The 23,779-nt window shown below is 55.4% G+C and overlaps 1 protein-coding gene across 5 annotated transcripts in view; it reads left to right on the top strand.

The window, feature by feature from the left end:
- The window catches only part of Rfx2 (regulatory factor X2), an 83,492-nt gene that overhangs the window by 39,924 nt on the left and 19,789 nt on the right, over positions 1 to 23,779 (top strand). For 2 of the 5 annotated variants that reach the window (XM_015503662.2, XM_048812566.1), the window contains 5 exons: positions 5,703 to 5,803; positions 8,653 to 8,742; positions 10,056 to 10,135; positions 11,675 to 11,936; positions 21,095 to 21,169. In XM_015503662.2, the coding sequence (XP_015359148.1) occupies positions 5,711 to 5,803; positions 8,653 to 8,742; positions 10,056 to 10,135; positions 11,675 to 11,936; positions 21,095 to 21,169 (600 nt within the window). In that variant the 5' untranslated portion in view covers positions 5,703 to 5,710. Of the gene's footprint in view, positions 1 to 5,702; positions 5,804 to 8,652; positions 8,743 to 10,055; positions 10,259 to 11,674; positions 11,937 to 21,094; positions 21,170 to 23,779 lie in introns of those variants that run through there. The other 3 variants (XM_048812567.1, XM_015503663.2, XM_048812568.1) reach the window with 3 other exon arrangements.

The raw sequence follows: 23,779 nt of genomic DNA, 5'->3' as shown, positions 1-23,779 counted from the left end.
ATATATATATATATATATATATATATATATGATGTTTTTTTCCTGTACATACAATACCCTAAAGTTTAATTAATTTGTTAACTGTAGATCTAAGCAGGACAATTTACTGTAGATCTTAGCAACCCCATTTTCTCTTCTTTGTTAAGTCAAGAACTTTCACCTTTTTACCTAGAGGAAGGGCTTTGTGGCTTCTCTTTCTCATATGCTCTAGTCCCTCGAGGCTATTATTAAATAAATTAAGAGTCTTTTGAACACAAGCACTGTGACACTTGACAGTTGGTCTCATAACCAAGACAGCAACAAAATGACTAACGGGCAGGTAGTGTATACAGCATGGATACGCTAGGCAAAGGAATGACACGTGGGGGATGCAGAGCGGGGAAGCACTTGTGCTGGGAAAAGCAGTACTGAAATGTTTTTTGCTTATCCTTTTGAGTGGGCAGCTGTGTGTTTAACTTTTTACACATCTATATGGTAATTTTACACATCTACAGAGCAAACACATTCTACAATGAGCCCCACATAGTCATCACCCTCTATGGCTGGCCACACTGGGCATTCTTGTACCACCCGGGTACCCCCACCCTCCCCATCCTCTTCAGCCATCATATTTTCTTAGAATTTGCATACAGTGAGTGGCAGATCTTGGCTGGCTGGTCTTGGCAATGGATTCTGCGTAACCCGCATCATAAATACAGAGGAGTCATCCATCTCCCTAGAAAGCCCACCACCATGTACTTCTTCCCTTAGATTCATTTTGCCTGCTCCACTTTGTACCCTCTTTTGGACCCCGCTGCTGTCAATCAGCCTAACAATTTTGAAACTCGTCCCCGTGCTGTGGACGGGGTAGTTCATTCCTTTCTATTAATGAGTACTGTGCCCATCTTGTTCCTGTTATTGTTCTAGCAATTCTTTTTCTTTAGTAGTTGATTTGGGGACTAATATATGTCTCTGAGTTATCACACCCTACTATTCTCTCCCACTCTCCTGATGAGGAACTTCCGGGTTTTTCCTGCATTCTGGCTGTTTTGAATGGAGCTCTTATGCAGGTGTGTGTGCAGCCTTGGTGTGTGTTTGAGGACGTGACGTTTTCCTGGTTCTTGGATACATACCGGGGCAAGGAATTTGGGGGTGAAGCGTAGGCCTGACCTGTTAGGAAACGTGCAGACCTTGCCCAGCCGGGTGGTGTTGTGCACACCCCACAAGCGACTTGCGAGTGCTTCAGTTGTGGCAGGCACTCACGACAAGGGGACATTGCCGGTTTTGTTTGCTGTAGCCATCTGGTGGGCCTTTGGTGGCACATCTTTGTGGTTTTAATTTGCCTTTCTCTAGTGACTAACGAGGTCCAGTGGTCTTGGGGTGCCTGTGCATCTTTGTGAAGTGCCCACCAAGTCTCTTGCCCATTCTCCCTCGTCAGTTGTCTTTTATTGTTGAACATTTTGCAGACATTTTCTCCCAGACTGTGGCTTACCTATTCATGATCTTAATGGAGTATTTTAATGAGAAAAGTTTTTAAATTTTGATAAAACCTTTTGAGTTTCTTATCTGCTTATTGCTTTCTGTACCCTAGCTAAGAAAACTCTGCCCACAACCCTATTTTTTCCTCCCTTAGCAGTTTATGTGGAAGTCGCTGATTGAACATTTTTATGTCTAGTGGGAGGTAGGGGTTGAGGTCAATTCCTCACCCCAGAGAGGGAGACCCTGTTGACCTGGCACTAGACTTTTCTCTCTCTGTTTGATCTTTTTCAAAAATCAGCTGATGAAGAAAAGAGCCAAGGCTCTGTTAGAATGAAAAACTCAACGTACAAACTAAATATGGGTTCTATGGGCTGTATTCTGTGGGTTCTGATTTATTAATCTCTTGTTGATGCCTTTGCAGGTATGTTCTTGAGAGAGATTGTCTAAAAGCTTCCCCGTGTGAGTGGGACATCAGGGTGTGCTGACCTCGTTGAGTTGTGCAGCACTCCTCTGCTATGTCCTGGTGGAGTCGGTGTGAACCCCCTTTCAGTATTCAGCAGCACTCGTCAGTGGGTCCGCCAGCGCCTGAGCTGCCTTCGGGCAGGTTTTCAGTACAGACTCGACGTCTTCATCAGGGTGTGACGTTCACGCTTTCTGTTTCATCTTGTGTCAGTTTGGGGATGTGGTGTCTTTCTTTTAAAAAACCATTCGTTTGGTCTGAATTGTTGAACCTGTTGGCTATGCTCTTCAAAAAGTTCCTTGTTCCCTCTTGGACTTCTCTAGGCTTAGGAGCAGTGTGTCTCATTCTAGAGCTGAGACTGGACATGTGTGTGTTGTCTATTTTCTTCTTCCCTCTCATCAGTCTTTTTGGGTTTACCAACACCCCTCCACCCACAAGACTCACATTTTTAGAGCACATTTAGGTTCACAGCAGATTTGACAGTAGGAGGCAGAGGTTTCTCTCCCACCCTCAGTGGTGGGTTAGGATAGGCGCCGTAGCCCTGGCCCAGGTGAGGCTCCCCTGTGGTGGCTGCCCGGGGCCCTCTGTGCCCACCTGCCCTCCCTCCCTCGGCCCTGACCACTGCTCCCACTCCCTGGCCCTGCTTCCGCCTCTTCCGGATGCTGTGGAGTCACACAGTGGGGCCTTTGCAGGTTGGCTTCTTTCTTAGGAATGTTGTTCGCTTTCCTCCACGTCTCTCTCTCCATGGCTCGAGGGTCACTTCTCTCTTGAAAAAATTTTGTTTTTTCATTTCCTCCATCATTTACAAAGTTTTAAGTCATTAATTCTGTTCTGTACTATTTTTTCTCTTTTTTTCTATGTGATTCAAGTTTAATTTGACTGTCTTTTTACGGCTTCTTGAAGGGTTCCTGTGCCCTTTTTATAATATAAGAATTTGGAGCTGAACATTTCCCTCTGAGAGCTGCTTTAGATGCACCCCACAAATTCTCTTCTGGTGCCGGGGATTTGGGGGTTGAGCCGGAGGGCACTTTGCCCCTGAGCTACATCCCCAGCCCTTTTTTTATTTTGCATTTTGAGACAGGGTCTCACTAAGTAGTCCAGGCTGGTCTTGAACTTGTGATCCTCCTGCCTCAGGCCCCTGAGTCTCTGGGATCGCAGATGTGCACCTCCAAGCCCAAGCACAAATTTTGATAAATGGTGTTTTGTTATCATTCAGTTCAAATTTTTCTAATTTCCCTTGTGGCTTATTGGTCACCTAGGCTAATAGAACATTCAAATGTTTCAAACGCTTGTCATTTTCCTGCCACCTTGCTGATGTCCTCCTCCACTGCAGTCGAGCGCACTGTCCTCTGTGTGATTCCACTCTTGTGAAATGTGCCAAGACCTGCCACCCAGGGTCGCTGTCCTCTGTCCAGTGGTTTCTGCTTGTGGAAGCTCACTCACTAGGGGTGCAGCTCCCTCGGGTTCTTGGACTTACTTTAGCACCCATCTCACTCCTTGTCTGCTCTCCATATCGTCTTGAATATCTTGGGTTCGATTTTAATTGACCCCTTTTACTGTTTCCCTTGAGAATAGGTTACATTTTCCTATTTCTTCTCATAGGCCATGATTATTGTTATTTATTTATCTATTTATTTTTGGTGCTGTGGGTGGAACCTAGGAGTGCTCTGCCACTGAGCTACACTCCAGCCATTTTATTTTTAGATTAAATTAGATGGGCCTCACTAAGTTGCCCAGGCGGGCCTCAAACTTGTGATCCTCCTGCCTCAGCCTCCTGTGTCACTGGAGTCACAGGTGTGTTCTTAATTTTCCAGGATCCCAGGCATCCTGGCTGGTATGCTGGGAACTCTGGATTCTGCCAAGTTCCCAAGGGCCACTCCCTGCCTTCCGGGTGCTCACGTGCTCTCATGGGGGCAGCAGCCGAGTCTGCACTTGGTTTTCGCCCTTGAGCTGTGGGCGTCTCCCCAGGTCTCTGATTAGTTAGTGGGTCAATGATTTGGGTGGACTTGGTGGCAGAGTGTGGCTCTCTCTCAGGATTCCCCAACCCCAGCTTGCTGCCTGCCTCCTGTGGTCACCAGGCCGCCGCCTTCTGCCACCCCGACATGTGTGCACTGGGGTGTGCCCCTGGTGAAAGCCACTGTCTCACCCCTGACCGTGGACAGTGAGCGGGCACCTGGGTTAGCTGAGGGGACGATGGAGCGTGGAGGCTCCTGTGACGCTGTGACTGGCGGTCCAGAGGGCCTGGCTCCCCTCCTCTGCCCGCCCCAGCCGACAGCGCGTGGCTCTGGGGCCATCTAGTGGCCAGGACGGAGTCAAGCCCCACTGAACAGAAAGATGCCCCACGCCCCGCCTGGGGTCCGCCGCGGCTCCCCACTGCACCCAAGGCGTTAGGGCAGGTGCGGGAGGTCGGGGAACAGCCCCCGCAGGACGAAGCAGCAGCCCCTGCTCTCCTTAGCAAAGCTCTTTAATCGGTTAACAGTTTTGCTTCACATTGAAAAGAAGTACAGCTTTTAAAAAGTTTTTAAATCTTCACTTATTCTTAGAGGTGGGACCCTTTGGGGTCTAGGAAACTTTCTGGTCCAGTTGCGGCCACTGTAGGACCAGGACAAGTGTGTGCCTGGTCACAAAGCCACCTCTCCTTTAAGTCTGAGGACCTAGGTGCTTCTCAAGGTGTAAAGCAGCCGACTGTCTGTTTAAAGGGAGACGGACTGGGAGAGCGCTTGCCCAGCATTTGTGCAGCCCTGGGTTCCACCCAGCACTGCCAAAAAGAAAGACAAGACCGTTTGGCCTAGGCTGTCATGGGATGAATCTGTGTGATCTTCTCCTTTGTTCTGATTTTAACGCTTCTTTTAATTTAGTTTCTTTGTGTAGTGGGACTAGAACTAGGGGTGCTTTACCCCTGAGCTGCTCCCCAGCCTTTTTTTTTTTTTTTTTAATTTAGAGACAACTGTTGCTAGAGTTCACAGGCTGTCCTTGAACTTGTGATCCTCCTGCCTCAGCCTCCCAAATGGCTGATATGACAGGCGTGGCCACTGTATATCCAGCCTTGTATACAATCTTTAAACTTCCCATTTGAAAGATGTATGCATCTGCCAGCTCAGAAACAGACCTGTGTGCTCGCCTCTGGGCTGAGAGCAGAACTCAGTTTGTACTTTCGGCTGAAATTCCTGAGGATTTATGCCCAGCCCAGGATAGAGTGTGCCATTTCTCTGGTCCCTCGTGGATCCGCTACTCAGCCCTGGGCCAGTGGTGCTCAAGGGGATGATTCTGCCTCGCGGACAGCCCTGGGCAAGGTCTGGAGATTGGGGTTGCCATGGCTGCTGGGGCACCCCTGGCAGGTGGGTGGAGGCCACCGCACGAGGCCCTGTGTAAGGGTGCAGCCCCGGATGCCAGTGGAGTCCCAGTGGAAGAGCTGCGGGCAGCAGCTTGGCACACGGCAGCTGCCACACAGCAAGCGCCCGTCGAGAGCGTTCGCGCTGCTGGGGATTAAGGAGCAGCCGCCTTGGCCTGGGGGCAGTTCAGCCTGGCCAGACGCGGAGAGAAGCGTGGTCCTGCGGGAGGGGACTGGGAGCCCGCTGTGGTTAGTATCTGGAGGGGTGCCCTCTCCTCCCTCTCTCCTTGATTGGCATGATTTACACCCGTCCCCCTCCCGCTTGCCTGCGGGTGCCACCAGGCTGCCTACTCCAGCTTTGCCGCCTTGACTTCTGCTTGCTGCTCTGGAATGTGGACGCTGCCCTCTCGCTGTGCGGGCGTCCTGCCCACTCACTGTCTCTCCGCCTTCCAGAACTGAGCATGCAGAATTCCGAGGGTGGATCCGATTCACCTGCATCCGTGGCTCTGCGTCCAGCGGCAGCGGCAGCCCAGCCTGTGCCAGCATCCCCTCAGGTAACAGTGCCCTGCCATTGGGGCCATTCTGGTACAAACCAGGGGCCACTGCATGGACGCATGCCCCGTGGTTTTGAAAAACACTTGAATTAACAAGAAGAAAAAAGAAAAGTGTGTGTGTGGTGCTAGGGACTGAACTTGGGGTGCTCCACCACTGAGCTACACGCCTAGCCCTTTTTATTTTGAGACAGAGTCTCATGCAGTCGCCGAGGCTGGCCTCCAACTTGCTATCCTCCTGCCTCCGTCTTCCGCGTAGCTGAGATTGCAGGGCTGCACCACTGTGCCCAACAGAGAGAGAGAACTGTATTTTTGTAAATAGACTTCCTAGCCCCAAGACCACTACTGCAGAACAGGCACCCCATGTGACATGACCTGGCCTTTGCCCTTGCCATACAGGTCCTGACAAGGACAGCGGTAGTAGACACTGAGTAAGAAGCACCCCCACTCTGACTCGAACCAGTCTCGTACCTTTCAATGGACGCTTTCTCGTACCTTGGAAATGACTCTTACACAGAAAGACTTTGTGCCTAAGGCAAAAAGTAAGTTAGGATTCTTAGGATTTGGTTCGAGCACTAGGAGGTGAATATGTGGTTTAAAACTGACACAGGGAGGCTCTCAGGGTCAGGCGCGGCCTCAGGGTGTCTCCCGCAGCCTGAAATATGTCAGGAAGCCCCCGGGGGGGCCAAGGGGCCTAGACCACAGGGAACAGACTGGAAGCTTGTGGACGCGCACAGAGGCCCTTGGTGGCCTCAGGACCACCCACAATGGACGACTTCGCAGGAGCACAGCAAGAAGAGTGATTAAGGGGAGAGAAGCACAGTCCAGCAGAAAGGGCCAGGCGTACGCGGGAACAGCTCGTCCAGTTAGAATGGACTGTCAGATGCGCTCAGCCAAGCAGGGAAGGCCTTCGGAGCCCTCTCGGGGTACAGAGGGGCGTGAGCAGAAGCCGCCATCCTGCAAGTTGAACCTAATTGACTCGTTTTCCTGCACCCTTGAACCAGCCCCCAGAAGGGTCAGCAGCCCCCCGCCCCTTGCTGCCTCGGCCCTGTGGCCAAGCCCCCTCTCCCAGGCACCCCTCTCCTGGGTGGACTCCGCCCTGAACATCGCAGCCTCGCGGGCCAAGGGGCTGCCTGGGGCTCCTCTTCTTGCCCCACGTGCATCTGGCAGCACTCTCCCCTGCCCTCCTGCCTCCGCCGGGCGGCCCTGCTCTGGGGGACATAGGCTACTTGTGTCTGCTGAGGACCCTCCTGTCCTCACAGCGCACAGCCTGCCTTCAGGTCACCGTGCCTCAGGTGAGCGCGACAGTGCACTCCTTGGGCTTCCTGACCATCGCTGTCCACCCCAGGCCTGGCAGGTACCAGGCGGCCGAGGCCTGGGCTTCACCCCTTATTTCAATCTTGTTTAATTTCTCTGTAAATGGCCACGCCGCAGCCCAGCTCGCCACTGCCACGTCCGACAGCTCAGCGTTGGTGTGCAAACGAAAACCGTGATGCTCTTTCTCTTTTGTTTGAGATGGGGTCTCACTGTGTTGCCCAGGCTGACCCCAAATTCCTGGGCTCAAGTCTCCGGTCTCAGCCTCCCAAGACACTGGGATCACACTGTGCGCTAGCACGCTTAGCTTAACACTTAACATCAGTCAGTTTCTCATCTAAGGTGAAATTTACAAAATATAAAATTAACCATTTTAAAGGGAAAAATTCCGTAGTTTTTAGTGTATTCACAGCATTGTACAACCATCACCTCTGTCTAGTTCTAGAACATTCCATGAGCCCCCATTAATAGTAACTTCCCTTCCTCTTTCCTCAGCCCCCGGCACCCCCGAGTCCGAATCCTGTCTCTGAACTCCTGTTCTGGACATTTTCTGTCAATGGAGTCACAAGCTTTGTGCCTGTTAGTGTCCGATGCTCACTGAGCATGAGGTCCTCAGGTCCAACCGCACAGCAGCTGTGTCACCTCACTGAGAGACGGTGCAGCGTGTGGGGGCCACCTTCAGTTGACCACTCACCTGTGGGCAGCTGAGCCATGGGTATTGTTTGGTCTCTAGTTGTGACCACAGAGGCCAGCCAGGTCCTGAGAGCTGCAGTCCACAGGGCCAGCACACTGGTGTCCTCAGTAGGGCCTGGCTCATCCTGTAGTGACGTCCTTGAACACTAGAGGACAGTGCATCCTTGCTCATCACCACCCCGTAGTGTTATGAGGCCTTCCTCGCAGTGACACTCAATGCCCACGTGGGAAGACACCAGAACCCTGGTTCTAGCGGACACTGAGTACTGTCCTCTCGGCCCTTCATTTCTCACGGGGAGGCTGCATAGTGGAGTCGGGAAGTGGGGCCCACATGGTGGAGACAGGCAGCGGGGGACCCACGTGGTGGGAAACCCACACACAAGTCCTGGCTCTAGAATTCAGTGTGCAGAGGCGCGGGTGTGACCAGACCACTCACGTGTGCAGTGGGGACGGGCCCAGTGTGGCCTGCACAGCCACAGAGGCAGAGAAGCACTCGCCCCGGGCTGGGGAGTGGACGCTGTCAGGGCTCCTTCCTCACCCAGCGGTCCCCTCGGTCCCCTCGGTCCCCTCGGTGTGAGGAGAGCCAGTGGCTCCTTGCTGTGGAGCCAAGCTGCGGGGCGGGTGGAGGTGCCTGTGCTTCTGTGTGTGCCTGTGCGTGGCCGCGTGTTCATGCTCGTGTACATCGTTGGCGTTGCAGCTGCACACGTTCCGGCCGTGGGTCCTGCCGTCCTCGCAGTCAGGCCTCCGAGTGGGGTGAAGCGGGGCGGGGGCTCTCGGTGGGGGCTCTCGTGGAGTCGTGCGGAGCTGGCGCGACTCACTGTGCTCTCTCCCTCCCTCCCTTCCAGAGGGTGCTGGTCCAGGCTGCAGGCTCTGCTCCCAAAGGGACCCCGATGCAGCCCATCTCCCTCCCCAGAGTGCAGCAAGTGCCACAGCAGGTAAGGACGGCCCGGCCCTCCCTGACCTAGAGGGCGAGCGCTCTGAGGGGCAGGCTGTTCTGGGGCGGCAGCTCCTTTCTATCTGTCCTCTTCCAGAAGCTCTGTAAGAAAATTATAAAATGCTTTTGCTGCAGATGGCACTGCATCAAGCCAAGAAAGGTCGTGGGTTTGGGTTCATTTGTAAATTCAGCACGTGTTTGGGAGCTGGGGACACCCGGCGCCTGTTAGTGGAGCCCACCCCCAGCACGTGCTGCAGCCCAGGCAGGGGAAGAGGCGACGCTCTGCCTGGCTGCACGCCTCAGAAGGGAGCTCGCCGACCCTGGCTGAGCTCGGGGCGGTCAGCGGACGACAGGAAAGCCACCTCTTTGGGTCCTGTGGGCCTGAGGTTTCCGGCACGACCACTCAACCCTGTCACTGTAGCCATGGCAGAAACCGCCATAAACCATGTGTAGGAAAGGGGCATGGCTGAGTGGGAATAAAGCTTCGTTGACAGTGGGGCGCAGTGGCACACCTGTAACCCATCACTCGGGAGGCTGAGGCGGGAGGATGGCAAGCTCAAGATCAGCCTCAGCAATTGAGCAAGGCCCTAAACAACTTAGCAAGACCCAGTCTCAAACAAAAAATAAAAAGGGATGAGGATGTGCTCAGTGGGTAGGCTCCTCTGGTTTTGATCCCCAGTACCTGCCCCCAACCCCTAAAAATCTTCATTTACAAAAACACCAATAGGCCAGACCTGCCCTCAGACCGGAGTTCCTGCACCGACCAGCAGCCAGTGGAAGGTGCCTGTCAGTCCTGGGTCTCCAGAGCTGGAGAGGGCCCGGGGCAGAGGCTCCTGGCAGGCTCGGTGGGACCCAGGGCCTCAGCATAGTCTCTGCCCTCAGTTTCCCTCTGTCGGGCCGCCCTCGGGCCTTGAGGGAGGAGACACAAAAACCAGTGTGTGACTCTAGAAGCTTCCCCCGCCCCAGCTGTCTGTGGGCAAGGAGGGCTTCCTGATGACACTTGTGCATTTCACCTGGTCCCCAGGGGTACCACGCAGCATGTGTTGGCCCTGCAGCTTGTTCCCTAAGTAAACACCAGCTGGGGCATCAGCGCCCCCGTAGCTGCGCCCAGAAACCAGGCACAGCTCTGTGGAGCCATAGCAGCTGTCGGCTGCGGGACCCAGGTCCTGGAAGTCCGTCTCTCGGTCTCTCCGTCTCTCTGAGCACAGTGTCACGGCTGGCGAGGGCTGCGGAGGCGCTCGCGTTCTCGCAAAGGCTGCGCCCTGGAAAAGACGGCAAGGAAGCGCCCCGTAACCCAAGCACGTGTTGTTTCAGGTCCAGCCCGTGCAGCACGTGTACCCCGCGCAGGTGCAGTACGTGGAAGGGGGAGACGCCGTCTATGCCAACGGAGCCATGTGCGTACCTTCTCCTGGACCCCGGCGGCCTGCTGCCCGCCCCCTCCCGCCTGCATGTGTGTGAACAGACTTGTCCACATCAAGCCCAGCGTCCAGACATCGCAGTACCCCAGTCCAGTGGAGGTTTCAGCAACCACAGACCTTTTATTAGGGGGGAGGTACCGGGGATTGAACTCAGGGGCACTCGACCACTGAGCCACATCCCCAGCCCTATTTTGTATTTTCTTTAGAGACAGGGTCTCCCTGAGTTGCTTAGCACCTCGCTGTTACTGAGGCTGGCTTTGAACTCATGATCCTCCTGCTCCAGCTCCCGAGCCGCTGGGATTGTAGGCGTGGCCACCACACTGAGCCAACCCCAGACCTTTGTGCTTTTAACTTCTAGAAACATCTGTCTCCAAAAACAAAAACAACTCCAACTTCTAAGTTTAAGTTTTCTGCTCTGTGTGATGCTGGGGACAGAAAATCACACATCCCCTATGAGCTCGTGGGCTGGAGAGAGAAGGCCTTCAGCTTGCTTGTGTGTCTGGATGTCCCTTCATCCTGCGGGGACGGTGCTGAGGGCTCAGCTGTGGCTTCAGGGCTGTGATTGATGGAGACGTGGTTTCCAAAGCACCACAGCAAAGGCCTAAATCACACAGAGACATGGTGACTGTGCAAAGTTGGCAGAGTTGAAACAAGTTCCGTGGGCTGTACCCAATTCATGTCCCTGGTTTCAGCATTGTACTGTAGTTATGCAGGATGTCACCTTGGGACACTACGCCTCCAGGAGGCCAGAGGGCCCTTGCCACTGACCTTTACCCACCAATAAGCAAACACGACCACTGGCCACCTTCTTAATGACCAGCATCCCCCAAGAGTAACTTAAGACATCTGAGTCTGGACACACCAGGTTAACCCTGATCCAGATGGCGAAGGCATGTTGGGCGCACGCTCGGCTCCCTGGAAATTCTTTTTATGATACAATTTCATTTTTTAATGGTTTGGGTTTTGAGATAATCATAGACTCATAGGAAGTTACAAAATTAGTCACAGAGCCCCATCTTTCCGCGGGGGGCATCTTGAGTGACTGCAGGATACCCAGGCTGGGGACTTGACACTGGGCAGCCGCGTCAGCCTGCTCACCCTCTCCGGTCTTTACACACCTTCATCTGCGGTCCGTGTGTGCAGCACGTGTGTGCAAACCCACATGTGAGTGTGCGCATGGCTCTGTGCATTCTCACCCCGTGATGTCAGTTCGTGGAACCCCAACTACAGACATGGCCGCTGCGTCCCCCCAGGGCCCTTCCACGCGTGCCCATCCCCCACTTACAGCTCTGCCTTGAGCAGTTTCCATGGGACGGCGGAGGTCCCGAATGTTTCAGAGTCGATGGCCTCGAGCTTTGTGTTGCTTTTGAACTTCACAGGCCACGTCTGGATGGCTCTGTCCACTCAGCCGCGGGGCTGCAGCTCTCCCATGAAGTGCCGCTGGGGTTTCTTTGACATCCACTCAGATGGGGGTGTGGTGGCCCAGGGCCCAGGGTGACTCCTCTCTCTCTACAGACGGACGGCCTACGCCTACAACCCGGAGCCTCAGATGTTCGCCCCCAGCAGCGCGGCTTCCTACTTCGAGGCCCCGGGGGGCGCCCAGGTGACGGTGGCAGCCTCGTCCCCACCAGCAGTCCCCTCCCACAGCATGGTGGGCATCACCATGGATGTTGGGGGGAGCCCCCTGGTGTCCAGCGCAGGAGCCTACCTCATCCACGGGGGAATGGACGGCACGCGACACTCCCTGGCCCACACTGCCCGGTCCTCACCAGCCACGGTATGTACGAGGCCCGGCCCGCAGGGTAGACTGCGCTAGACGGCAGCAGCGGGGATGGTGAGTAGGAGGCGGCCCACGGGCCTGGGAGACGCCACCACGCAGACCGGCCCGGGGACCCCAGGCTGCCTGAACCACAGCTCCTTGTTGGTAAAAAGAGGGGGACATCGCAGGTCACTGGCTCTTGTGAAACTGGAACATGAGAAAGCCTCTCCCTGAGGGTGGGTGTGCCACTGTGGTTTTCTTGCTGTCACCTTCACGTCGTTGTCCTGGTCAGCCTTCATCCTTAGCAAAGGTGCCCTGACCCAGAGGAGGCCCCTGAGAACAGCTGCAGGCCCTCAGTGCCCCGTCACCCTGCAGGGCCGCTTTCAAAACTGGATTTTCAGTGTTGACTTTTGTCTCGTGTGTGGTTCTAAACTCACAGAGTAGAACTGGCCTTGGCGCACGGTCCCACAGGGTTTGACACGTGTTGGTCTGTGCAGTCATCCTCCGTCCAGACCCACTGAAAGCTGCCCAAGAAGCCCACCACCCTGGTGACCGCCAGTCCGCTCCCTGTCACCATGGGGTAAATTTGGGGGGTGTGCCGCACACAGGGGATTGTGCGGTGGGTGACCTGCGAAACAGTGTCTCCTGCTCAGCCAGGGGCCTGGGTTCCGCCGGGCCCTGCGAGGAGGCGAGCTGGTTCTCTGTGGCCGAGGAGTTTTGTACCTGGCAGTCACTGGAGTGTGTGGCCTCCCACCGAGGGCCACACCAGGCTCCACTGGGGGCCCTGGCGAAGCCCGCAGCTCCGTCCCCGGGCACAGGCTAGGTGTGGGCGCGCGTGTCCTCTCGGGTGGGAACCTGCGAGGGGAGTCCTGCTCACAGGCAGGCGCAGGCGTGGCTTTGCCAGTCCCTGGGCTCTGCCTCCCCAGCACCCGGGTCGTCCCTCCTAGGAGGCGTGCCCTGGCCTTGCTATGTCTGCAGCTTGAGGCTTCCTGCAGGTGACACTGGCCAGTTGCCACTCATGCGTGACCTGCCTCTCCTGTGGGCTCTCAGGGACGAACCAGTTCAAGTCGTTTTTGTCATTTTCGCCGGGTTGGTTGGTTGGTTGTTCCCTTACTGTTGGACACAGAGGACTCTCTTATGCCCTGGATCCGCGTCCCCGTCAGAGATGCTCTGCAGAAGTCTCCCCAGCCTGTGGTGTGTCACTGTCATCTCTAAAGAATGTTGATCGACAGGAAAAAAAAATTCAGTTTTACTCAGATTCAGTTTCTCAGTCTTTCTCTTTGGGTTTGTGCTTTTGGTGTCCTGAGACTCTGCCCACCTTTAGCCTCCTTCTCCCCAGATGTCCTGTGAAGACCTGTAGTGTCACACTTTAAGTCAAGACGTGAGCCACAGGCTGATTGCCTGTCTTGCACACACAGCAACCAGTTGTCCCAGCCTCGCTGTCGAAAGCCGAAAAATAAAAACAAAGAGCCATCCTTTCTCCTTTGGATTGCTTTTATACCTTTGTCCAACATCAGTGGGCCACCCTGCTTCAGGGTGTCTGCCCTAATCCGCGGATCCATGTGCCTATCCATCGCCAGCAGCCCCCGGCCGGGCCACCACAGCTGGGCAGGAGGCGTGTGATCGCGTGGCGCTGCTCCCTCGGTGCGTGCTGCTGGTGTGTGAACTGAAAGTTTCTATGAGACTTTCTTTTTTTTTTTTTAATCTTTTTTTATAGTGGTAGATGGACACAATGGCTTTATTTTGTTTATTTTGATGTGGTGCCGGGGATCGAACCCAGCACCTCACACATGCCTGGCAAGAGCTCTGCCACTGAGCTGCAGCCCAGCCTCTCTGGGTCTTAGGTCAACTTATCTACAAATGCAGAAATGCTACTGGACTTTGATTAGTCGTGTCCAGTCTGTCCATCAGTTTGGGGAAATTAGCATCTCTACTATGCTGAGTCTTCTGACCCATTATGTAAATGCTTTGAATTTATTCATTAGCATTTTGTGATTTTCAACGAATGGATCCTACATGTGCTTCTTAGATTCATTCCTAGAGCTTCATGGTTTTGAACCTACTGTGAGTCATAGCAATTTTGGAATTTCAGTTTCCAACTGCTCATTACTAAATATGAAAATGCAGCTGGTTTTTGGCCATTGATGTTGTATTCTGCAGCCTTGCTGAACACACCGTTTCGTTCTGTGTTTATTGTCTGAAAATATAAGTGCTTTTCCCTTCCCTTCCACTGGGTACCCCTTCCTTCCTCTCGACCTGGCACTGCCAGGGCTCCAGTCGGCGCGGGTGGGGCTGGAAGCCCGGGTGTCCTGCCCGGCAACCTCGGGAGCCTTGGGAGCCTCGGGCCTGCTGCTGAGCCTGGCCGACTCCTAGGTCCTCCCGGGGCCTCTACTGCTAGTTTCTGGGTGTCTCTTTGAACAGACGTAGAATTCTGTGAGACGCTCGTTCTCGACTGACAGGGTCACCGTCTCTCTCCTGCACAGTGTGGACGGAGGGATCGCACTGACGGACTGTCACCTAGGCAATGCCTTCTTAATTTGGTGTGAGGCTGATCTCCTGAACTAGAAAGTGACAGTCTGGTGTTGTCCCTGTTCCCTGGCTCTGGGTGTTTGTGGGTCAACCTGACTTCAGCGAGGCCTCTGAGTCTGCTGTCCTCTCTCTTCCTGCCTCCGAGTAACTCCCAGAACCCAGTGCTGAGGGCAGGCGCGGCCCTGGCCCCCTGCCCTGGAGAGAAGTCACTTGTTTTCTAGGGGCTGTGACACTGTGGGATGTGCTTGCTGCTCATCCAAGGTGTACCAGCTTGTGCCCAGCCCCATCAGCAGTCAGAGCCTGGGCGGCCACGGGGGCCAGGCGTGCCTCAAGGACTGGCCGGGAGGGACTTGGTGTTGGGCTTTATCTTCTCGCAGCCTGCGTTGATGTCCATGCGTGGGGCAGGCTTGGCCTTGGAACAGGCTCCAGCTTGTATAGTAGGATGGGCTGGGGCCACGGGCCCCCCATGAGCAGCCTCGGGGTGCCCTCTTCAGCAGCCCTGTGGAAGCCGGAGTGCTGTCGAGACCTGCCTCCCGGGTCCACAGCTGTCCCAGTTGCTTTGGAATAATTGAAGTTTTAAACCAATTAGAAATCTAGCAGCAGGCGTGGTCTCTCCCTCCCTCTCCCACGTGTCCCTCCAGTCACCGCGGGTTCCACCTCCCAGCTGAGAATCGGAGCCCCACTACCTCCCACACTGCGTTGTCCCTTGACTTGTTTTGGCATGGAGACACCTCATGAGGATAGCACCGAGATCCAAGGGACCGTCCAGGAGCCAAGAGCAGGAGCGAGGGACAGCCCCAAGAAGCAGCAGAAGCCCAGGCTCCGCTCTGACCCTGACGCCTGCCTATCGTTCACCTCGAGGTTTTGTGTCATGAGACTTTAAATTAATCCTGAAAATACTCTGGAGACTGAAGCAGGGCCACCTGCAGCCCCTGTGACTGGCCGCCTGGTGGCACGCTGATGGCCTAGATGGTTAGTGTTGGGTGGAAACTTTCTGATGTCCTTCTTTAGCCACATGAGCCCAGTAGCTACCTGAGGGGGTGCTCTCACGGAGGCCTCAGCCCGGGACTCTGTCCAGGGAAGGCTGCAGGACACTGCAGCCTGAGGAGGAGCCCCTCCAGCTGGCAGCTGCCCTCGGAGGGACCCAGAGACCACACACAAGAGCACGCCAGACCACAGCCCCCCACAGGGCTCCCGGGGTGCTGCTGAGGACAGAGGGGTTTAGAGCTGAACCATCTGGCCACGAGCAGGAGGGGCTGCAGTCTCTCTTCAGGGTGTCCTGGTGTACCAGGTGCACAGCTGTGCTGGGCCGTGTCCTGCCCAGGAGTCCCGGTCGACGTCACAGTCCCTGGCAGAGTATTTCTGGATGTTGAGATAAACCAGAAACTGGAGAGAGGCCCAGCAGCCTCCTCCGGGGACTCATCCTGACTCCCGAGACTCCTGGGTGGCCCTGCAGGGCAGATGGCAGGACAGGCTCTGCCAGGGAGAGCATGGTGGGGACACTGGTCCTTCCGCTGCCTCAGCTGTCAGCAGAACCTCTCTGAAGCTCTGAGGCCCTGGGTCCGATGTGCAACATCCCTGCGAGTTCGCCCTGCCCTCTTCCTACCTGCGTGAGGAAGTCGTTACGTACAGCAGAGCTGGGACCGCGGCGGCCAGCCTGCAGGACACTCAGGGTCTTCTTCAGAACCTGGTCCTCGACCCCAGTATTCACAGTGGGCTGTGGCGTGGCTCACGGTGGGCACTTCCCTGGCACGTGTGAGGCCCTGGGTTCCGTCCCTAGTACCTCCAAAGAAAAGAAAAGAGCCGGCATTTTTGGCCTGAACTGCTGGATGCCAGCTCTCCAGGACCCAGCCTGAGACGTGCCATGACGTCACCTGGCGTGATCTTCACCTGTGTCGTCAGGGCAGCCACCTGCTTCCAACACCCAGCTGGCCCTGGCCACCACCCGCCACACCCGCCACACATGCACCAAAGTCTCCTGCTTTGGCTCTTACTCCATGTCCTGCTGCTCATAACTCGGGACCACAGATGGGGTTTGGTTGGGCTCACAGTCTGGTCTGAGGTCACGGTCCCACGTCTGGGGATGGCCTTCGTGCTGGCAGAGAACCGGCATGATACAGGGTATCACCTGGTGAGGGACAGAGAGAGCATGAGATCCAGCCAAACAGGCCCTGGTGGCAGACCCACTCTGGAGGTGACCGCTAACCCACAAGTGGCTAGTCCAGTCACCAGGGGAGAGCCCTAGTCCCTCAAGGGTCCCACCTTGTCCTGCCTCTTGACACCTCACCTCAACCCTGGATTGAAGGCTGAATCTGGCGTCTGGAAAAGTGGTACTGAGATCCGGGCCGCCACAGCAGGGCACAGGACGTGGCGTGTTTTGTTGGGGCTGGTTTGGAAGGAGGGCCGTGGAGCACTGAACGCTGAACTCAAGTAGCCAGAGTGACCGGTCATGGAGGCAAATGTGGAAGTGCCCAGGTGAACCTGAAAGGCTGCACACCGGTCCCCCACCAACGCCTCCTGGGCCAGGCAAGTGCAGACAGACAGAGCAAGAATGCCTGTCGCCCTCTCAGCCCCAAGCCCCACGGGTCCCTCCCACCTGGACCAGGACGTCCCTCTTTTCCCTTTTCTAACCTAATTCTAAGACTTGTCCCTCTGCCCTCATCTTCCAATTGTCCCTCCTCCTGTGAAAACATTCTGAATTTTTTAATAAAGAACCTTGAGGGTTCTTCTCATAACATATTCAAACTTTTATTAGCTCCTTCTATGGTAACGTGGCTAAACTGTATTTTTGAACAGATGGTCAGCTGCAGCGAGTCTAACAGCAGGCCCCTGTCTCTCTGGTCTCCTGTCTGGGTCTTCGGGACCATTGTCCACTCCCATTGCTGATGACTCTCCCGGGAGGCAGGGCCGTCACCCAGTACCAAATCCTGGCAAACCCAGCCTGGTGATGCCCTTGTCAGCTAGAGACACACTGGACTGTGGCAGAGGGACCCTCCCTAGGAGGCTTGCTCAGTGGGGTTATTACAAGTAGAATGTTCATTTTTCACACACTGATGAGCTCGGAGAAAGAGTGACTTCCATGCTTCTAGAGTGGCAGCCCGTTCCTTCATTACCACTCCAGGCCCAAGGGCAAGGGCGCCCAGAGAAGCCCCCCAGGCTTACTGTGAGACAGCTGGTGGAATGTAGGTCAGTTGTCTGGGGGGCTCTGGAAGCTCATTCTCTCTGCCATCCCTGCCAGGTCTTGAGACGCTGTATCCCAAGCTTTATTGAGATTTTTGATGTGTATATTCATGTCTTTCATCAAATATGGGGATTTCCAACCATCGTATCTTCAAATGGATTTTTAAATCTGTGATTTCAGTTTGGTTCCTCTTTGTAATGTGCCTCCTTGTGGATATTCTCTATGTGGCAAGACCGCGTTCTCCTGGTCTCTGTGAGTCCTTGGAGCACATACAGTAGCCTTAAACTCCTCGCATCATAAAGACAACGTCTGGCTTCCCCAGGTGGCTCTGTTTGTTCCCTTTTTGACGGTGCCTGGGCCGTACTTTCTTGTTGGCTTGTGCACCTTGTAGATTTCTGTGGAGGACTAGATATCTTTAATGTTAAAAGGGGCAACTCGGGCCGGGGTTGTGGCTCAGTGGTTGAGCACTTGCCTCGTGTGTATGAGGCACCACATAAATAAGTAAAATAAAGGTATAAATAAGTAAATAAGGGGGCAACTCTGGATTTTGGATCCTCTGTCCTCTCCAGGGTCTATCATTGCTGTGTGTAGTTGTTGTGGATTGTTTATCAGGCTTCCTGGACCGCTTTTGTGAAATCTGTGCATGCTGTCGCGGGGGCCACTGGGATTTCCATTTGGTCAGCCAGTGATGTCACAGAGGTTCCCTTACAGGCCAAGTTTCAGCTGTTTCTTGGTGAAGGATCCACCTGGTTGCTATAAACTTTTTTTAATTTCCAGACTTTGGATAGAGTTGGGTACAGTGGGATTTGCCCATTTATTCAGGACTTTGGTGGAGACCTGGTCCTTGCTCTACTCCGCCTTTCTCACTGATATCACTTACATATTGTAACGTGCCTGAGTGTGAAGAGCTTCTTGACATGGTGTCAGGTTCCATCTGCAGTGCCGCAACTGACCAGTGCAGCCAAACTAGCAGATTCTGGCGAGGGGTGACGGGAGATTAGAAAAAATAAAGAGTCACACACGCAGATCTTGAAGATAAAGCTGGGATCTGGTGGAGCACTGCTCTCTGATGGGAAGCAGGTCTAAAGAATTACACCAGCCATCTTTATTATATGTCTCATTAAGCAGATTAAAGACTATGCAAGCATTATTCTTTGTATTCATGAAAGTTACAGAGTTAGCAACAGTTACATTCTACAGTTTCAATGTGCAGTGTTAGGAGCATTGTGCAGCTCTCAAGAAAGTCCACTGTTTAAAGTCACTAATTCTCAGGCAGATTCAGGAGCAGTGGAACTCGTGAACCATTGTGGTTATCTTAGCAGGAAGTTCCTTGTTCCCAGGAGCTGTGTGCCTGAGAGCAAGGTCGAAGCTGGTAAGACTCTAGCAACAGAGTGTCCCCATGGAGAGCATTGCCATAGCCACCAGGCATCCTACACCTTTGCACAGAAACTTTCCCAGTCACCAAGCATGCCACAGCCATGAAGCCATCAGGGACCCCAATCTCAGACACTGGTCTCCCAATCACTGTCACTGCTCTCCACACTGTCATCAGTGATATCTGGTACCAGCCAGAGAGGATACCAGAGCTCTGTAAGAAACTGCCAGTTGTCGCAGTTTGGTGCAGTATCAAGTAAAGATGTCCAGGATTGCCTGGAACGTCAAGTAAGTCATGTTTCTCTTAGGGCTGCACATCTCAAACAGCAGACTGTGGACTGGGGCTGTGGCTCAGTGGAAGGGCACTTGCCTAGCATGTGTGAGGCACTGGGTTCGAGTCTCAGCACCACACATAAACAAATAAATAAAATAAAGGTCCATCAACAACTAAAAATATATTTTAAAATTTTTTTTAAAAAAATTAACAGCAGATGTGACAGTGCAGATGCGGGCATGGAACTCGTCTTCTACTCAGCTGCAGAGAGACTTGGGGAGACAGAAACGAGCCCTTCTTCTCATGTGCTTTGGAAAAATACAGCTATTCTTCATTTTAAAGGGTTATCTATGTTAACCAGTGATGGGTTTATTATTCTTAAATGAATTAATAGATACTTTTAAAATTTCCCTTTACAGTTCTTCAAATGGGAAATATTGATAGATTTAACTCTTTTAAAGAGCTCCTTTAGTGGGGCAGGGTGCACTCGACTTTAATAGTGCAGAGGAGACAATAGAGTAAAACGTGGAAGGCCCCCTGCGGGAAGATGTGTGACCTCTTTCCTGGTGCTGGGCACTGCACAGGCCACCCCACCCCACAGGGCCACTTCCCGAGGGTGGACAGGGCGGGTAGAGCCACTCGGGCCCAGCGCAGGTCAGGCTGGCTCCAGGCCCCGGAGCTCTGTGCCTTCCCACTGCCATCGAGGCGGTGTGCCTCCCGCTCGCTGTGCCTGAGGCTGAGGGGTGGGGAAGTCCGCCTTCCGCCTTCCCTGCTACTCCATGGCACCTTCAGGGTGACCATGGTATCCTCTCCGGCTGGTAGCACATGTCACTGATGACAGAAAGCAGAAGCACAGTGGTCCAGATTGGGCAAGGGAGATGCCGTTGCCTGCTGCCTCCCCCAGCCCAGGACCCCTCCCTGAAGTCCACCCTCTTGCTGTTCCCAGGGACGCGGAGGCCTCTGCCTTCCCAGCTGTTCCGGGGGTGGAGAGGAGCTTTGGGCTCCTGCCCTTCCTCGTAGCCCCCTGCCTGTCATGGTGGCCACAGCAGATTCTAAACACCCAGTTTCCAGATAGGAATCGGGGTCACATTCAAAACGTGTAAATGTGGTGGCAGCTGTGCACGGCTGGGTGTTCTCTCCTGTTCTTCTGAGCACATACCTGTCCCCCGTGCCCACCGCCCAGTCCTCAGAGCCCCAGGAAGACCACTTCCTCCAGGAAGCCCTCACAGTAGCCAGGCCCTCCCGCAAGTCTGTCCTCCACGCCTCCCTCTCTGCACAGCATGGATCCGTAGGTCAACTTCTGGGCCTGCAGGGGCCCAGGGCCTGTGTCTCTGGCCTCGTTGGTATTTTCACAAAGCATCCAGCTCTGGGCTTTGCAACCGGTTGGGCTGGCCCAGATGTCAGCGTGGCCATCCACCCTCGTGCGATTACGTGACCCTCCCGAGCAGCAGATGTGGTGGGGGAGGCGTGTGGGGACGGCGATGCTGGCTTTGCTGACACTTCCTCTGTGGCTGTGTATTAATCTGGTCTGCATGCGCACGTGCAGTGCTGTGTCCGGATGCTGCACCAGGCTGCGGGGCGCGGCTCCGCTGCTCCTGTCCCTCAGGCTCTGGTGCATGTGCTGCAGGAGGTGGCCTCGGCTCTGCTCGCCACTGTGGATGGACCTCCCCTCCTGGGTCAAGCCTCTCTCCCTGAAGTCGGAGGAGCTTGAGTTTGGGTGTTGGCAGAAGGCAGGTCGGGGCTGATGCTAACCATCTGATCTCCTTTTTTTCCTTCCACTTTGTTTTGTTTTGTTTTGTTTCTGCACATTTTCTTTAGCTTGAAATGGCGATTGAAAACCTCCAAAAAAGCGAAGGAATCACACCACACAAAAGCGGCTTACTCAACAGCCATGTAAGTGTGTGTCCGCCTACGCTCGGCCCGCTCCGCCCGCTCGGCCCGCTCCGCCCGCTCTGCTCGCAGCTCTCCAGACCCTTTAAAAGCAAATAGTGAGGTGACATCTGAAGAGTGCCAGGAGGCGGGGGTCAGACCACAATTCCAGCCAAGCCACCTCCCACAGCCAGGGACGTGCACTGGGGTGTGGCCCGGGGGAGCGCCTGCCTGGCACGTGGGAGGCCAGGTTCATCCCAGCACTGCGAAATAGAGGGACCTGGTGGTGGCACGCGGCCTGGGCCTCCCTGGGGCCAGCCACTACTGAGCCTGGAGACTCCAGCAGTGCCTGGAAGGTAAGCCGCAGTGTGCCAGATCAAAAAGGAAATGACCCTAACATAAGCCACAGAAAGAGGGACAGGAGTGCCGCCGAGACCCTTGGCTCTTGTTCCTGGGGTCAGCTCTTTGCAGAAATGGTGATTGGAGAAAAGTGTAAAGCAAGTTATTCCTGCTGACTTTAGCTCCATGGGCTTTCCTCCTCCGCTGCCCCTGGGGAGGAAACGGACTTCAGGCCAGTCCGGGAGGCCCTGACTGTCCCTGCCTGGGCAGCCGTGTGGCTGGCCAGGCCTGAAGGAGGGGCTGGCTTAGTGCTCCCTGGCAGGACAGTTAGGAGGGAAGCTCCTGTCCCCACAGGGGCCCTCTCAATTTTCTTCAAATGCTCCCGTCGGGTTTGCCCGAAGTGGGAAGGGGGTGTGGCATTTTAGAGCTGGCACCTGCCCCTGAGCTCAGAGCATGCCTCTGGCCGTCGGCCACTGGACAGGATTTTTTCCTGAGAACCCAACTTCGAAGGGAAAAAGGTTTGACCTTTGGTCAAACCCAGTCCTGACCATGACTCAGGACTTCCTTGCATCTAGAGAAACGTCCAGAAGCTGGGTCTGTGGGTGGTGCAGGTGTGGCCAGCGGCTCCAGGCAGCCCCCGGAGCATCTCAGAGGCCTGTGACTGGAGGCAAGAGCCATGTGTCCTTCCACCAGGGGCTCAGGCACAAATAGAAACAGAAAAGGCCCCTGCTCAGCACCCACCCCCTGCAGGGGGAGTGGAAGGTGGCCCTGGACGATGTCCTGCCTTGGACAGGGCCTAGAGGGAGGAATGCTGAGCGGAAGCTTCAGAAGGGCACAGGCGAGCAGCCAGCAGGCAGCAGCGACCTGCGGGCCTGGAGGAGAGAGCGCTGCGGAGGCGGGATGGGCGTGCGTCGTGGGAGGTTGGCAGGTGGCCAGCAAGCCGGCGTCCTGGCTGCTGGGTGACTCTCCGGCTCCCGTGGGAAGTCGGGCTGCTTCCCTCCAGCATGGTTCTGAGTTGACTTTCCCGGCAGAGAACTCTGTCCTGGCGGTGCCCCGGTGGGGATCTGCCCTGGGTCCCTTCTTCCGCGGTGGTCCACAGACGCTGGCTTGGGCAGGAGTGAACAAGCCTGGGTCTTGACCTGGCCAGCCAGAGCTCCAGAGGGCAGGGGCAGCTAAGCCGGCCCGTCGACCGCCGGGTCCTCCGCCAGGTCCTCCGCCAGGCCACATGCGCTCACCACGGCCTCCCTGGGCTGCCTGGGCTGGGATGGCTCCTGTGGTGGGCAGTGGCCTTCTAGAAGTGCTCGGGGGTGTCACAGCCCAGCTCCTGGGCAGCCTGGCCTGGGGAGACAGGCCCATGTTCTGGTGGCCTCGCAGCAATCACACCCCCTCAAGGATCCTGGCCAGGTCAGGGAGCCTCACCAGTGGCAAGACCTTGCCTGTGTTCTGCTGCCACACGGTGACACCAGTCACCGTCTGCTGTGTGCAGAGTGCTAGCCAGGTCAGTACCGAACAAAGCAGAGGGGAAACACTCTGAGGAGCCCAGCACTGGAGGGTAGAAGATGGGAATTGCGGAGGCCACACCCAGTGACAAGCAGCGTCTCCCAGACCCAGCTGGGCGCCTGGGAGCTGCCCACTCCCCCCACCAGGGGCTGGGACCCAGGAGGCCTGCAGGCCCAGGGAGCTGCCCCCCACAGGAAGAGTCCATCCAGGCAGAACCAAACTGCATAGCACTCCCAAAGGAGGCGGCCCAGGTGGGCCCCACTGGGCAGGGCACAGAACAGGGAGCAGCCTTTGTGAAGGGAAGAGGCAAAGGAGGAGGCGCCACTGAGCAGCTGCCGTGAGCCACCACAGCACAGGGAGTGCCAGGCCCCTCCAGGGGCTGTGTCCCCGCGGCCAGCTGACACTGGAACCCCACAGCGAAGCCGTCCCTGTCCAATAAGATGTGCTCTTAGCGTTTCCACACCCCGGGGAAGGGTGAGGGCTTTAGATGGGTGGTTCCGATCATTGGGCTTTGGTGTTTTAAATCAACAAACAAATAATCAAAGGTCCTTTGGCTGCCACCTGGTGTCCAGGTGTGGGCTGGCATGATGGCAGCTGTACCCCGCGGGCCGGGCTCTACCGCGCCACAGGACGCCTGTGGGAGCCGCTGCCCTGCTGTAACACGGGGTGTGTCTGCACGCAGTCCGTGACCCGCGGGTGGCACTGTCGGGCCTGTGGCCTCGCAGCTCGGCCCGGCGGGAGCCCGGTGCAGGAGGACCACTCCCCTCGTGGCCAGGTGTGGACAAGAGAGGGGCC

This window comes from Marmota marmota, unplaced genomic scaffold (genome assembly GCF_001458135.2).
Source record: "Marmota marmota marmota unplaced genomic scaffold, marMar, whole genome shotgun sequence".
NCBI classification, from domain to species: Eukaryota; Metazoa; Chordata; class Mammalia; order Rodentia; family Sciuridae; genus Marmota; species Marmota marmota.
The sequence above is the reverse complement of the archived record's forward strand: the minus strand, read 5'-3'. Positions and strand labels throughout refer to the sequence as shown.